Here is a 14,628-nt window from a genome sequence, read left to right as displayed (position 1 = left end):
TCCGAGTCCACCTACTTTGTGTCACAGCATAGTATACTGCGTTTTCTTTCACAAATCGCTTGTGAGGGGCTTCTGTTTCAAGTTACAGATGGTACGTTTAGAAATTAACCAACTCTAAATTAAAGCTTCACAATTAAATACAAGATGTATAAAATAAGACTACTAAAAGCGATGTATAGCATATGAAAGGGTCAAATAACCTTTGGCTAACTTTATTCCTCATCTAAAAATGTATTACAACAATTTGCACGAGAACAGTGTTACACAATTTAAGATGACTACATTTAAGAATTCGTCTTTTCCAAATACTGCAACATTTCTACGTGGCATTAAATAAAGATGGATACATGCGATTAACGACAAAACGTTTGTATTTTGAATGGAATAAAAATATAATGACATAGCGAGAACAAGATAGTAAAATCTCTCTACGGTTTATGGGTAGTTAGAATAAAACACGTTAAATCTCGCTTTCACAGTTTTTCTCTTAAACGCCTGTTTGCAGCACATTGTACAATTCTGAGTTATGACACAAACGTGAGCACCTAGGAGCGCTTCACAGTAACTTCTCAAAAATGAGCTGAAGTGCTGAAAAGCAGCACCGCTGAGGACAACACATGGTGCAGCGCACATCAACCACAGAGGAACACGAGAGAACAGACAACCCAAGGTCCTACGAAACCGCTGCAGCTGCTCATGCCAAGTCCATTCTTTTAATTGTTTACATTGTCCTCGGTAACAATACCCCCACTCGCTTGAAACAAATGTACACATAGTTTAATAATTGCGTTTAGCGGGGATTGGACTGAAAAAGGCGCCTTCCCCTGCAAGCTTGGAAAGGTTTGTCAAACGCGCCTGCGCAAATTCACGGCGCCAAATTTAGCGGGGAGGGAGGGCCTAAGTGCTTTTGTTTGATGGAATCTGTTTACAGTCTCTCTACTCTTTAATCTCAACCTGCTTCCTCCTCCCGACTATACTACACACACTTTGGCAGAACACTTGCAGCAACAGCCACTTCTTCCGTACCTTGATCATGGCTAGGCGGCCAAGACATAGGTATAGTAATACGTTTCTCTATTCTGAGTGCAAAATGCTATCTTGTATATTTTTCTAAATAGCAATTTAGAAAAAGATGGTTTATGATTATGGGAATTTGATTTTTTCTTACATGTATTTGATTTTAATTCTCATGAAATGATGTTTGAAACTAGGAGCTTGAGCGCCGATCTAAATGTAGGAATAAGGTACTTGGGACTTGGAAGTTTTATTCGGCTTATATTACTTACTGAGCGTTTTAACAGTTAAATTGGACAGTTTTTGCGCTGCCGCTGAGTTGAGACAGGTGAGCATATGGCAGATGTTGTTTGACTTTGAAACACCGAACTTTGTTTTGTAGCTGCAGGTTGTTCATTTAAATTTCATTCATTCTCTGTGGAGACAGGTTGTGCGTGTAAGGTGACAGGTGGGCATTCTGGATAGTACAAGGCTTTAGCAATTACTTCTTATTAATAATTTAAAGACGTGCTTTAATTATTATTTTAAAAGATACAAAGAAGTGTTCGATTGAAGAAGTTGCGTTTTATTTTTTCTCACACGTGTCCTTGGACGATTTTATTTTCTGTTTATTATTGTATGTGGTGGTCTTTTTATTCTTGGCTACGTATTATATTTGGTCTTTTGTATTTGTTTTATAAAATCCGAAGCTCATTGTTTAAATGACTTCCTAAAAATGTTTAGGCTACGTATTGAATTCCACGTTCAGCGTCTCTCCTTACTTTATTTCACAAGTTATTTATGTAATCAATAAGAAAAAAAATCTTAATTCTGCATTATTGTCACAGTTAAGTATGTTTAACTGATATGCAGCGGGTAAAAGTAATACATGAACTGCTGTGAACATCACCTCGGTTATACCAGACACAGTCAACGCATTACTGCCTATAACACTTCCATCAGCGCGATGTGTCAAATGTGTCAGGCTCTAAGCAGCTCTTTTGTGAGTGCCAATGTCAGTGTGGCGTTCTTGCTCCCAGTCTCCCCTTGCATTGAAGCTTTTATAGAAGTAGGCTGCTCATAAAAAATGAAGAAGTAATTGTGCGCTCGCTTGTGGTTTTGTAGAGTTTAACTGTGCGATATCTGTTTATCAAATTAGGAGAAAGCGTTCAATCATTCCTTGCCCTTCCTATGCCCGTCATCCTCGCGTAGACTCCCGTTAAAACCCCTAATGTCTAATTAATTGCAGTTAAATAATGCGTTTTTGTGTTAAAAGCGCTTTGTTAGCTGGTACCGAAAACCTATTTAATGTTAATTTGTCAAAATGTGTAATTCAGATTGCGAGCTCGTAGTCGTCATTGTGTTCTTAGTTTTTTTTTTCTATACTTGTTTTTGGCACATTTTGTCTCGTCTTTACAGAACAGTTTGAGTCATGGCATCGTATTTGATTTTGAACTTTTTTGTTTTTATTAGATAATGTACCGTTTCTGGGTTTCATGGAATATTCAACATTTTATACGTTTACTTTAAGCTGCCTTGATACTTTCACTAAAGAAAAGATTATATATGATTTATGTAAATAAGTGGCACAAGATCATCTTTTTAGTTGTTCTTTGTTATACAGCCCATGATGGTAAAGGGTTAACTGGCTCTATAGCGCTTGAGTACACAAAGGACATTATCTCCGGCTTGAATTTAGTATCCTGCACATTTCACTTTGTTTTGAAGACTGATTGGTTGAATGCATGCCAAATGTGTGATTATCCTGTTTTCTAACAATACATGTGCAGGTCTCAACATGCAGAAGTCATGAAAAAATAATTAGCATTGCCAATCCCCTCAGATGTATCTGTGGAAACCAAAAACATTAGAACCAGTTTTTCAAAATATGTACCTTATGTCTAACTTTGCCCAACACCTGAACCTGCAAGATTTACAGGTTTTGTCACTACAGGGGCTTTTATTATACCTTTATGGAACCTTAGTAAAAGGAATGGCCTTTTGTTTATTTGCAGTTTCCCACAGTGTTGCTCATTCTGTTTTACAGTGTTTACAGTAGTGATGATGAAGAAGAAGAAATTGAAATGTATGATCACGACTATGATGGACCATTGCCAAAATCCGGGAAACGACATTTAGGCAAGACTAGATGGACACGTGAAGAGGTACGAAAATGTTAAAAGCAAAACAAAAATTGTGCTGCCCTTTTATCATCCTTCAGGAGAGTAAGGGTTGCTGTGAATATTTATGTTGACAGATCACATTGATTATCTCCTAAGGTACAGGGAGGTAAAATTGGCCCAAGTCTGAATTTGTCTAAAGAGTAAGAAATATAGTTAATCTGTAAGGTAGTTCTGATTGTTAACAGTCTTAATATGTACAAATAAGTGTGGGAGACTTATCTTTATTTTGTGTCTGTGGTCTGACTGCATCTTGTGTGCTTAACAGCATACTTTGAAAATCTAACTTGAAACAGCTTTTGTGAGGCAGTCCATTGTAGAACTTAACAGTAGCTTTTTATTTGATCATTACATTTGGTTTTGTTTTGTTTTTTCCAGGACGAAAAATTAAAGAAGCTTGTTGAAAACCATGGCACTGAAGACTGGAAAGTTATTGCCAGTTTCCTTCCTGTAAGAAATAAGTCTTTCTTAACTATGATATATTCTATCTCTCTGACAGCTTTATCATTCTCTCCACGTTGATAAGGGAAGGAATAGAAGAAGCAGGCCTTTCTGTCAGAACATACTTTTTTTTTCTCTAGAGGAGAAGTTGTATAAGTAATTGAAGGATTTGGAAATGATTTGGCACCACGTGCTCAGCCACAAAAGTGGTGGTTTGAACACAAACAAACCACTGAAGGCCTGTTGTTTACAAAGATGGTTTATCATATTACCCAGTGTGTTCCTTCCATTATAGTGTAGCAAATTGGATTGTTTAGGTATTTGCATAACTAATATAAACATCAACAATTTTCTTGGAACTGTTTTTAATTTGAAAAAAAAGCTGATTTGTTTTTTATTGACCTATGTCAAACTGTTTACAGTTTTTGATTCATCCATTTATTTGAAAGGCTTGATGTACAGTTTGTTGTCCATGAGGCAGGGAATGTACATTGAGAACTAAGACCCTGATCTTCAGAACCACAGTGCACCTGTGTTCTGGCATGGATAGCAGACATGAAGATTTCATTTCTCCAAAATAAAACTTTGAAGTAGTTTATAGACTAAGAATTAGAAACTAAAAATGTTTCATTTCTAAAATACAAAGTGGGTTTTTGGCACCTGTTATTTTCATTAGCGCCAGCAGAGCAGCAGTGTTTTCTAACGAACGAAAAGAAAATACCATCCAGTCTTATTTACTGAAGAGAACTGGGGTCAGAATCTTGTTGTGAAGAGGAGGGGGTACGCTGTAAATAATTTACATTCTTTGCTAATTGACTTAGTGTTCAGATGACCCTACAGTGGTTGGATTGCATGATCATGAAAAAGGCACTTTGTCTTCTGTCAAAATCTTACTAATAAGTGTAATTTATTTTGTCAAAACGTACTGTAAATGTAAACTAATACTCTTTAATATTTCCATTTAATAGAATCGGACAGATGTGCAGTGCCAACACAGGTGGCAGAAAGTATTAAATCCAGAACTTATTAAGGGTCCTTGGACTAAAGAGGAGGATCAGAGGGTAATGACATTCACTTTCATTTCATTGTTTTAAAAAATTCCAGTATGCGACAAAGTAGATATCCAACATTGACAAAGCCATTCACCAGTTTTGCTTCTGTTGCTTGCAGGTGATTGAACTTGTGCAAAAGTACGGCCCCAAACGCTGGTCAGTCATTGCGAAGCACTTAAAGGGCAGAATAGGGAAACAGTGCAGAGAACGGTGGCATAACCACTTGAATCCAGAGGTGAAAAAGACATCCTGGACAGAGGAAGAAGACCGAATTATTTATCAAGCACACAAAAAACTGGGAAACAGATGGGCTGAGATTGCTAAACTGCTGCCTGGGAGGTAATCTGGCAACTGTGAAAATAAAGACGTACTGACTTACTTTATGAACTTTAACAAAGAGAAATGTCTGATAATCTTATGCTGGGGATGGTCTTAGAACCAGTTTAATACTGCTCTCGTCTCTACTTTTCATTTGAGATTCAAATGAAAGTTATGTGAGATTCATCAGATGTACTGTGGTTTGCAAAGACTTTTAGATACAGCAGGTATAGTATATACAGGTATATATATTCTTCAACTGGTTAGTGGATATCAGTTTGTAGAGATATGCCTCGAATTATGCAACAACATGCCAAAAGTTGAAGTTTCAAACTAAACCAGAGATGTATAACCTTACCATAAAACAAAATAAACTCAAAACACTAATGCCTTAAGATTTGACACTTGTGAGGTTAAGCAAAAGGGCCTCTGTTTTTTTAAACCTCAAGTCTTCCAACCACAGTACTTTCAGAGCTGTTGGTTATGAAGTGCTGGGTGTGGGTTCTAGGCCTTGTGTGTGATAGGTTCTTTCTGTGTATGTTTTGAATTTATGTTTATGTTTGCACTTCAGTTATACTGTGGATCACATGACTTGTAATGTGCTTTAACACCAACACCAGATGCTACATAAAAATGTAGTGTACTTAAAAATGTACCATAGAGTAAATAATCAGGTTGCGACTGTATCTACTGTTAATGTTTTTGGTATGAGGTGCAAAACACTTGTTTTTAATAAACGTTTTTTTTAATATCTTCTTGCACAGGACTGATAATGCTATCAAGAACCACTGGAATTCCACTATGCGCCGAAAGGTTGAGCAGGAAGGTTATCTACAGCACACCCCGAAAACAGGCCCGCCAGCGCTAGCCACAAACTATACAAAGACCAACCACATAATGGGTTTCGCCCATTCATCCCCACCCTCTCAGATACCAGCCACACAGTCCCCAATAAATGGAGACTATCAATACTACCACATCCCAGAAACACCGCGGGTAAGCTTTGACTATAACGCAGACCAGTATATACAGTGCATTTTAGTCCAGTTCTGTATTGGAAACTATTGCATGTTAAAATGTTAAGTTTCAAAACAAATAGATTTATTAAAGGCTACATAATAATGCTGTGCCTGGTAATGTGGATAGATTTTGACATTTTACTTTACAAAAGCATAAAAGAAACATGTTAAAGTCTTGCATCAATGAAATATCTGGTGCTTTTTTGTTCTTTCTTAGATTTGTAAAAAACTTAAATTTACTGCTCAGTCTAATTCTCATTAGGCATCTTCATCTGGTATAATCTGACTGCCTGCTACCTATACAATAATTCAAGCTGTGTTCACGTGTTTATAAATAAGAACAACTTGTTTTCTAATTGTCATTTGAAATTTCTTAGGTATTTTTAGTGAGTTAGTGAGCCTGTTCAACTGTGCTTCGACCAAATATGTTCCTTTTATGATTTTAGATTGCTGGTCAGGTGCCCTTTCCTGTGGCTCTGCATGTCAATATACTCAATGTCCCTCAGCCTGCTACTGCTGCTATTCAGGTATGTCACAGTCAAATATCTCTTCCAGTTTGGAGAATTGAATAAAAGACCCGTTGGGGATGTATTGAGCCACATAAAAGCTACCGTGTGTTAAAAGTTAAATTTAAAAATGTCACATTAATCTTTTTTCTTTGGGGATTTAGGTTGTATTTCTACCTTTGGGGGAAGGAAGAAGGGAGATTCCACAATGTCAGATACAATTGATGCAGTGCAAAAACAATTAGGCATTGAAACTGATATTATGTATAGTACCCAGACAGCTTTACATTATCAGTTATAAGAAGTAACCCTTTTTCCCTTACCTTTGGATTTGGCTTGACCTCATCAAAAGGGGTTGAGTAAAAGCACAAGTCTGAAGCTTTATCTGTTCTTTTCCCTTGACTCTTAATTTCAGAGACACTATAATGATGAAGATCCTGAGAAAGAGAAAAGAATAAAGGAATTAGAGTTGCTACTAATGTCGACTGAGAATGAACTGAGAGGGCAGCAAGCATTACCAGTAAGATTATTACTGCGTGGTTTGGATGAAGGGACAGCAGCTTCACCCCAGTGCTTCACTTTTTCGCCTTTCAATCTAAAAAAAACTATGGGGAGGCTTATCACCATTCTAATCTGCTTGAATTATTCTACAGTTTGTAACTGAGAAAGCATTGGATACTGTTAAGTACTGTACACTCTGCCAGTATAACTTTAGAAGAATGTACTTGAAGGATTAACTTACTGTATGTTTCAGGATGAATCATAGTCCGAAGTATCATTTGGTAATTTCGAGTCTGTAGAAGTACAAAAGTGCTTAAAGCCTCTCCACAGTTTTGTGTGCATATGTGTAGACTGCTTTATTTTGAATTTTTTTCTAATTTGAAATGCTCATTGAGTTGATTATATTAACCTTAATGATCTGCAGACTGTTTTAACTAAACTTAACTCATCTGTATGTGCATGCAAAAGTGTTGTCCCAAAATATTTCAAATTGATTTTTGTCAAGGCTTAAATTGATTGTATGATATTCTGTCTGCCCTTTTAAAGCTATGAATTGCATGTTGTTTTCCGCATGCTTTTTGTTGTTTACTAATTGATGTTTCCTCATGTATTTTCATTTAAATTCCATATGCCTGATTTTAGCAAAACCTGAAATCTGTCAATTAGATCTTCTGTTTTCTTAATTTAAACATCATTTACCCACTTCTTTACTTTGCTGCCTTGGTGTGAACTGCAGCGATAGGAAAGAGAGTCAGACAGAGTCAAGTTTAATCACAAAGATGAGCAACTCTAACTCTTAAAAAGGGGGACAGTTTTCCTACCACATTTCTTCTGAAAGGTGGCATTGAATGCTGAATAACATTGTGGCCTTTCCTCCCTGCAAGCTTTGTCAATGCAATATTCATTCAGTTCATGCAGTGTGAAAATCCTGTAACATGACTTGCAAGTGAAATCTGATTCAAAATGTTTGTGATGTATACTAACTTAATTTGATTTAAAGAGTGCTTTTAATCTTGACATTATTTGAAACCTGTGGGTAAAATATCCAGTGGTTCCTATATTGTTTTTTGGCATTTAATGCAAGGAAACATCTGGGGGGCTATTTCACATGCAAACTGCTGAAGTGATGCAATCGTTTTATCTTGCCTTAAACAGTATCTAACACCTTGTGCAACCTCTCTGTTAAGTTCCTTTTCTTTGCCTTCACAACACAGAGTCAGATGCCAAACTACTCAGGATGGAATGGGGCCACAATGGCTGATAGTTCAGGAACTCATGGGGATAGTGTTGCCATTTCCTGTTTAGGAGAGCAGCACCAGCAGGCAGCACCCCCACCGCCCCTGGACCATGGCTGCCTTCCTGAAGAGAGTGCCTCCTCTGCCCGTAGCATGGCAGCCACCCAAAATAATGTCCTGTCTCCTCTCCCCGAATACATAGATTCAGTAATTGACTCGGTAAGTTGACTTTCCGATTGGTTTTCTGACTAGTGACCAGTCAAAGTTATGCTTATGATTGTTTGTACTGTATATGTTTAACGTTATTTTGTAAAGTCAATAATTATTGACTTATTTTATACAGTAATTGCAGTTACAGGCACCCTGCTGAGTGGAAGCCCTTTCCCTGGGTATTAATTATGCCCTTTACAAATGGCTTTAATTTTTGCTGTCTGTCAGTGTTGATTTTGTGGAAGTTTGTAGATAGTGTCAAATCTGGCAGTTTTCAAATGCAAATAAAGGATCCATCAGCAGAGCTCCATCACTGTGTAAGGAATGAGGCCGCCCCCAATTGTGTCTTAAGATCCGTGCCTCCCCAATCTTTTCAGGATCCCTCCACTTGGGCTGAACTCAGCAGTTTTGAACTCCTTGATGTTGCCGATGCTTCGCCTTGCAAATCTCCATCCGTCAAATGCACAGAGCTACAGCAAAAAGAAAGCAGTGTATGCAAGAGTAACGAACACACTAACGCAAACTTAAGCAAAGCCTCACTGTGTCAGGGCTCTCCTGCTTCGCTTGGGTCGTTGTCAGCCTCAAAGTACTGCGTGTCGCCATCAGTCAGTCTTCGCAAATGGAAAGGGGATGTCAGTCACTCGGCCAGTGGTGACAGTAGCATCTTCACACTAGTAGACTTCATCTGCTCCACTCCCAAGTGTTCCCCAGTCAAAAGCCTGCCTTTCTCACCCTCGCAGGTAGTTGAACAGCGATTGTAACAGTTGAGAGTTGGTTAACAATTTAGAAACTAATCTTAGGAGACAAATGACTAATCAATATGGCACTTGTTGATTATTGTTAACCAGGTATTTTCACCTACCCCTTGCTATCACTTTCAGATCATCCTCAGCTGAAATCTAACTTGCTTTTTTCTTTTTTGTAGTGCTCCAAACTGTAGTTTTTTGGGGTTTTTTTAGCTGTACAGTACTAAATTTAGCAATCTGTTAAAAGCACATCATAAGTTGAGCTTGAAGAAAAACTAGCAAAGTTTATTTTTTGACAGAACATCTTAGATTTTCTCAAGTAAATATCAGCTTGTTCTGATTCAAGTAAAGGTCTGTTATAAAGATCTTTCAAGTTAAAGTAAAAGCATCACATTGTGATTGCAAAACCTCAAGAGGAGGGGTACTTCTGTAAATTCTAGCAGTTTCGTATACCATAAGGTTATGTGGAATAATATTAAAACAACTCATTATTTGTTTTCTTCAAACTCTACTTATGAGGCTTAAAAAATGTCATTTCATGATTCCATTTCAATCATTCACCAGTTTGTGCACATTCATAAATTTGTGTGCTCTTTTCAAACCATTTCAGTAGTGACTATAATTATTAATGCTATTTTTTTATTTTTGCAGTTTTTCAACACATCATCAAGTCAAGAGAATTTAGACCTTGGCAATCCAACATTAACCTCCACTCCTGTGTGCACTCCAAAATCTATGATTGCAAATGCACTACACCGTGATCATACTCTTAAACCTCAAAAAGAAAATGATGTGTAAGTTTCTTCATTTTAAAGTATAATGAATACAAGGAAAGGTGTGGGAAAAAGAGTTATCTGTTACTAAAGGGGTCTGAAAGGAAGTATGCTATAAACTACTTATGTTTTCTTCTTTATTGTATCCTGAAGTTTAAGCAGCACAACTATTTTAGTTTTTTTCTGATAGCTCCTATCAGATACAGTATGTAACTTGTGCATATCTTAACCCTGCTGTAATACAAAGGTGAATGACAAATATCATGGGTATTGTCCTGATAGTTTGCATACATTCTGAATTAAATTGTCACAGTTATTTTTGCTTGGAAGAAAATAATCAATCTAATTGTAGAATACAGAAGAAATAACAACAGTGAAACTGATCTAGTTTAGTGAAGGACCTGTAATGGTGAAATATGTTTTTAATTTACCTCTTTTTTTAAAAATTCAGTTTCAGAACTCCTAACATCAGACGATCAATAATGGAGACATCTCCACGAACTCCTACCCCTTTCAAAACAGCACTTGCGCTCCAAGAAATCAAATATGGCCCTTTAAAGATGTTGGTAAGATTAATGTTAAAGACATTTGCTACAAATTGATAGAAAAGGCTGGGTCATTATTTTATTGCTCCTTTAATTTTAAGCATTTTAGTGTATTGGGTTTGACATTTTTGTTTGTAAAAGTCTTTACATTTGCCCACATGGCAACAGAGAGCAGTGCATTACTGTACAAAAAAAGAGTCGTGGGCTAAAATAGTGAAAGCACCCAGTGCAGATTTCATAGATTGAACATATGAAGAAAAACGAAATATATTGTCATAATTGATGAAAATCATAAAACTGATTTTTAGAAAATGTCTATGTTTTATAATAAGTTTTTAAAAATTAACTTTAAATTACTTTGTGTACTCCATTCATCCAATTTTGGTTAATTCTGTGGACTTTGTACATTAATGTTCCATTTACTTGGCTTTGGTGGTGTGATTTCTTGTTTCAAGTTTAACCCTTTATAGTGTTTTGTCATAGATTTGTTTCTGAAAATTCTGGGTTTGTTCCAGCCCCAAAGTCCCCATCTTGAACAAGACCTGGCAGAAGTCATCAAACAGGAACCTGATGAGTCTGAAGTAACAACAGGGATTCATCAAGACGAACAGCCAGTATTAAAAAAGATTAAACAAGAGGTACTTTCCTTTCATTTGAGAGCAGTGTGCCAGTTTTGCTGTATTTACCTGCGTATCCCTGCAGATATGCTGACTGCTTTGGTTTTACATGTATTTCAGGTGGAATCCCCCTGTGACAGGAGGAGAAGCTTCCTTCAGTGGGAGGGGAACGGCCTTCCTGCGCAGCTCTTCCCTCAGAACAGCTCTGTGGAAGATACTCCGGTATGGAGAAATGAAGCCCCCGTATCAGAACTTTGGAGGATAATTAAATCATGTTTTCATGAGTTGGTTAGGAAGTATCCCAAATGTCTGAGGTCATGGTTTAGACAAAAACCTGCTTAGGAAGCTCTTTGCTTTGTTGTTTTTACCAGCACAGAAAACTGTTAAATGCGTGAATTCCTGAACAAGGAGAAAAATGTTTTGCTAACACAGTGTTACAGTCTTTTGTTGTTATTAGGGTGACGTGTAGATTTATGTATTCTCCCGTTTTTGCATTTCTTGCTTGGGCTGTGAGAGACCATAAAATGGAGTTTTTAGGATAACAGTTGGATATGAAAAAACAAAACAGTGGGTCATGACTGTTGTGGAGAGCTGTGTCGAAAATAAGCATCACAGTAGGTTTAAATTAAGCTTGTTTCACCCCCACAGAATCTTCTGACAAGTTCAGTGTTAATGATGCCAGTGTCTGACAAAATTGAAGACAACCTGGTAAAAGGGTTTCATGTCCCTAGAAGAACTCTTGGAAGCCCACTACAGGTAAATCAAAATGAATTCCACACATCTAAGAGCATATTTGACGGCATTAAAGCATCATTCAGAAGTTGAATTGTATAATAGAAAGTTTATGACTGCTACTACATTTTTAGTTCTTTTTTGAAACACATTTAGTAACTTTTACTGTAGTGAATAACAGGAGTAAAATATACAGTTCTAAGAGCCCGTATTGTGATATATACAGGCCTTAGACATCTAGTGTTTAGTGTGGGTGTGTGTATTTCTTTGGGGGAAAAACATTTAGTTCTAAAAATGGATACTTATTTACATTTCTAAATTACCTTTTGTATTTTGTGAACAAAGTGTTGCAAAATCAGATTTAGAGTGTAATGAACAGTATGAACTGATTTATATTTCTGCTTTTTTTGTAGCAACTCAATGCATGGGAAGCAGTTGCTTGTGGGAAGACTGATGATCAAATGCTTGTCACAGAGCAGGCCCACAAATACATTAACAACTTTTCTACCAGGACTTTAGTCATGTAAGGGGTTCAAACTAAGCATTACCAAACAAAACTAATGGAAAGTCAAAATTAAAAAAAAAACACTCAACACTCCAGGTTGATTAAGAATCAACATTCCCTCTACTTGAAGATGCTCATGATGTCACAGGGAATCTATTTGTTGTGGTACAACAGTTGGGAGAGGCACATTGCAGTTTGTCACTGTGCATACACTTGTTGGATTTCAACCAACCAAAGATTTTTTTTTATGACAAACTTACCTAAATTTCTAGGTAAAACTATTTTGTATCTGTTAAATGTTTATTTTATGGATATTAATATAAAGAACAACTGCGTAATTTATTATTTGTTCAAAGATTGTTTTCTTAACATTGGCAAAACAAGCAGTGTTTCACACCAGTATTCTGTCTTTTCACCTTGCATTAGATGAGATGTGAGCAGAAAAGATGCACAGTGTAACAGTATGTAAAGCCACACGTGGGTTAAATTAAATGCACTGATAGGAGTATTTTGTCAAAGCATTATTACAGACCACTTCACACCAATCTAGACTGGAAATATTTAAAAATATTCCATATTTTATTTTAATTTGGTTTAAAACCGCTATTTTGTGTGTTTGTGTGAGTGTGCTTGCTTTTGTTTTTGTTTTCTACTAGCTTGCCTGAAAATATACTGTATGGAAATTTGTTATATCTGAACAAATGTATTATATTTTTGTTTTATAATTTAATTTTTTCAAATAAATGCCAAATGGAAGAGGATATTTTGCTGCTAAAAATGTTAGCATACCTTTTAGACAGTTAGTGTCAAATGGGCAGTAGAGCTTTACTAAATCAAAATGTACTGCACTAGCATTTGGAGAATTTGTTCTTTAAATGTTGTTTGTAAACACTGTTTTTTGGGAGAAAAGGCCTTGAGCCTACACTTTTGGGGAAACACTTTTTATTGTTTTTTATTTCTCTTTTATACACATGAATATTTTTTAAACATGCTTTTTTTATTGAGAACTGCTGTAGCAACCGGTGACAAACACTTAGCTTATAACCTGTATTATTTGCTGCCTTTTATATTAGCACTCAGTGGAAATCATTCAAACTTTTTATATGGAGTTTCTGAACTGCCTTGTAAATAAAGTGTTTTTTACATATTCTGTTGTTCTTAATTTTAGAAGCATTTATAAAACCATTTTAGATTTAAAACTAAAACAGAGGTGGTAAAAGCATTTTAAGTAAAATGATTTACTTTAATATGGTAATTAAAATTTGAGTTTCATGCTTTGCAAATGTCACTTGTTTACATTTCATTTCTTCATTTATAACAACTTAGATAAGGATTGTTCAAACCCAATGATTACAAAATTGTTTGCAATAATTTTAATTAATTTAAAATTCATAACTTCAGGGACATTAAAAAATCAACAAACAATATTGATTGCAGTAGTCATTTACTGCATTTTAAATGCCTCTCTGTTTATAAATGAAAATCACGCTTTCCAATTTCCATATGGGCTGCTGGAGAAATGCAATACAATAGTGGAGAATTTTCAATTAAAGCTGTGTTCTTAATATAAAATACTGCATACAGTAGCAATATTCTCAAGCTGCTGATTCTCTCCTTAAATATGCATTTATTACTGTTAAGATGACAGTGTCACAATATAAATTAGGGGACTTCTCATCAAATGTTAAGGTTCAGAAACTGCTTATTATTCTAAAGGATTTCATAAAGGTTTCACACTTCATCAGTGACTACTTGCAAAGGTGTATGATAACTTGATAAAAATGCAAATTTTCTAACCGTTCATTTAGTCCATGGGGTTATCCTTTTTCCTCATTTTTTGTGCATGTGTGACTAACAAAAAGTTTAAAAAACTTTTGATGCGAAGGCTGACCCATATTTGAACATATGCCTTTGTGTGTAGCTGTGGGTGTTGTGGTTAAATTCTGGTGCAAGGAGAATGATAGTGCATGGTATGGAGGAAAATCTTTTAAAATGTTGCTTGGGACCTGTAAGACATTTTAAAGCTGCATGTGTTAATGTGTATGATGCACTAAGTGAAAACACATGAAAAACACTGAAGAATTCAAGAGGAACAGGTCAGAAAACACACCAGTCATATTGAGACTGTGTCATGAACAGCAGCTTAATAGTAACTGATGGATTTTGAATGGGACCGTGTAAAAATAGTTGGTTTGAGAGCTAATCATAAAAATGAGTGGATTCAGTGTTGAGTCTGGAAAGTCTTTGTCCTTTTT

The 14,628-nt window shown here is 36.1% G+C and overlaps 1 protein-coding gene across 2 annotated transcripts; it reads left to right on the top strand.

The window, feature by feature from the left end:
• The first annotated feature begins 951 nt into the window (after positions 1 to 951).
• On the top strand, positions 952 to 13,518 carry myb (MYB proto-oncogene, transcription factor). 2 transcript variants are annotated; one of them, XM_088932575.1, is made up of 16 exons: positions 952 to 1,056; positions 3,041 to 3,158; positions 3,552 to 3,623; positions 4,583 to 4,675; positions 4,785 to 5,005; positions 5,749 to 5,980; positions 6,450 to 6,530; positions 6,925 to 7,029; positions 8,225 to 8,464; positions 8,833 to 9,195; positions 9,853 to 9,995; positions 10,426 to 10,540; positions 11,035 to 11,157; positions 11,257 to 11,358; positions 11,785 to 11,892; positions 12,282 to 13,518. In XM_088932575.1, the coding sequence occupies exons 1-16, from the start codon at positions 1,034 to 1,036 to the stop codon at positions 12,393 to 12,395; spliced, it is 2,253 nt and encodes a 750-aa protein (XP_088788701.1). In that variant the 5' UTR covers positions 952 to 1,033; the 3' UTR covers positions 12,396 to 13,518. The 2 variants fall into 2 exon arrangements, with proteins under 2 accessions (XP_088788701.1, XP_088788711.1); XM_088932585.1 differs by lacking the exon at positions 8,833 to 9,195.
• The last annotated feature ends 1,110 nt before the right edge of the window (positions 13,519 to 14,628 follow it).

Source organism: Atractosteus spatula, chromosome 2 (assembly GCF_055471065.1).
Source record: "Atractosteus spatula isolate fAtrSpa1 chromosome 2, fAtrSpa1.hap1, whole genome shotgun sequence".
NCBI lineage: Eukaryota > Metazoa > Chordata > Actinopteri > Semionotiformes > Lepisosteidae > Atractosteus > Atractosteus spatula.
This window is presented reverse-complemented; position numbering and strand designations above follow the sequence as displayed.

Bases quoted from the DNA above. Each gene is read 5' to 3' on its own strand.
- myb (XM_088932575.1), top strand. From the start codon at position 1,034: ATGGCTAGGCGGCCAAGACATAG. The intron at 5,981-6,449 runs GTAAGCTTTGAC...TTATGATTTTAG, and splicing joins ACATCCCAGAAACACCGCGG to ATTGCTGGTCAGGTGCCCTT. The intron at 11,893-12,281 runs GTAAATCAAAAT...CTTTTTTTGTAG, and splicing joins CTCTTGGAAGCCCACTACAG to CAACTCAATGCATGGGAAGC.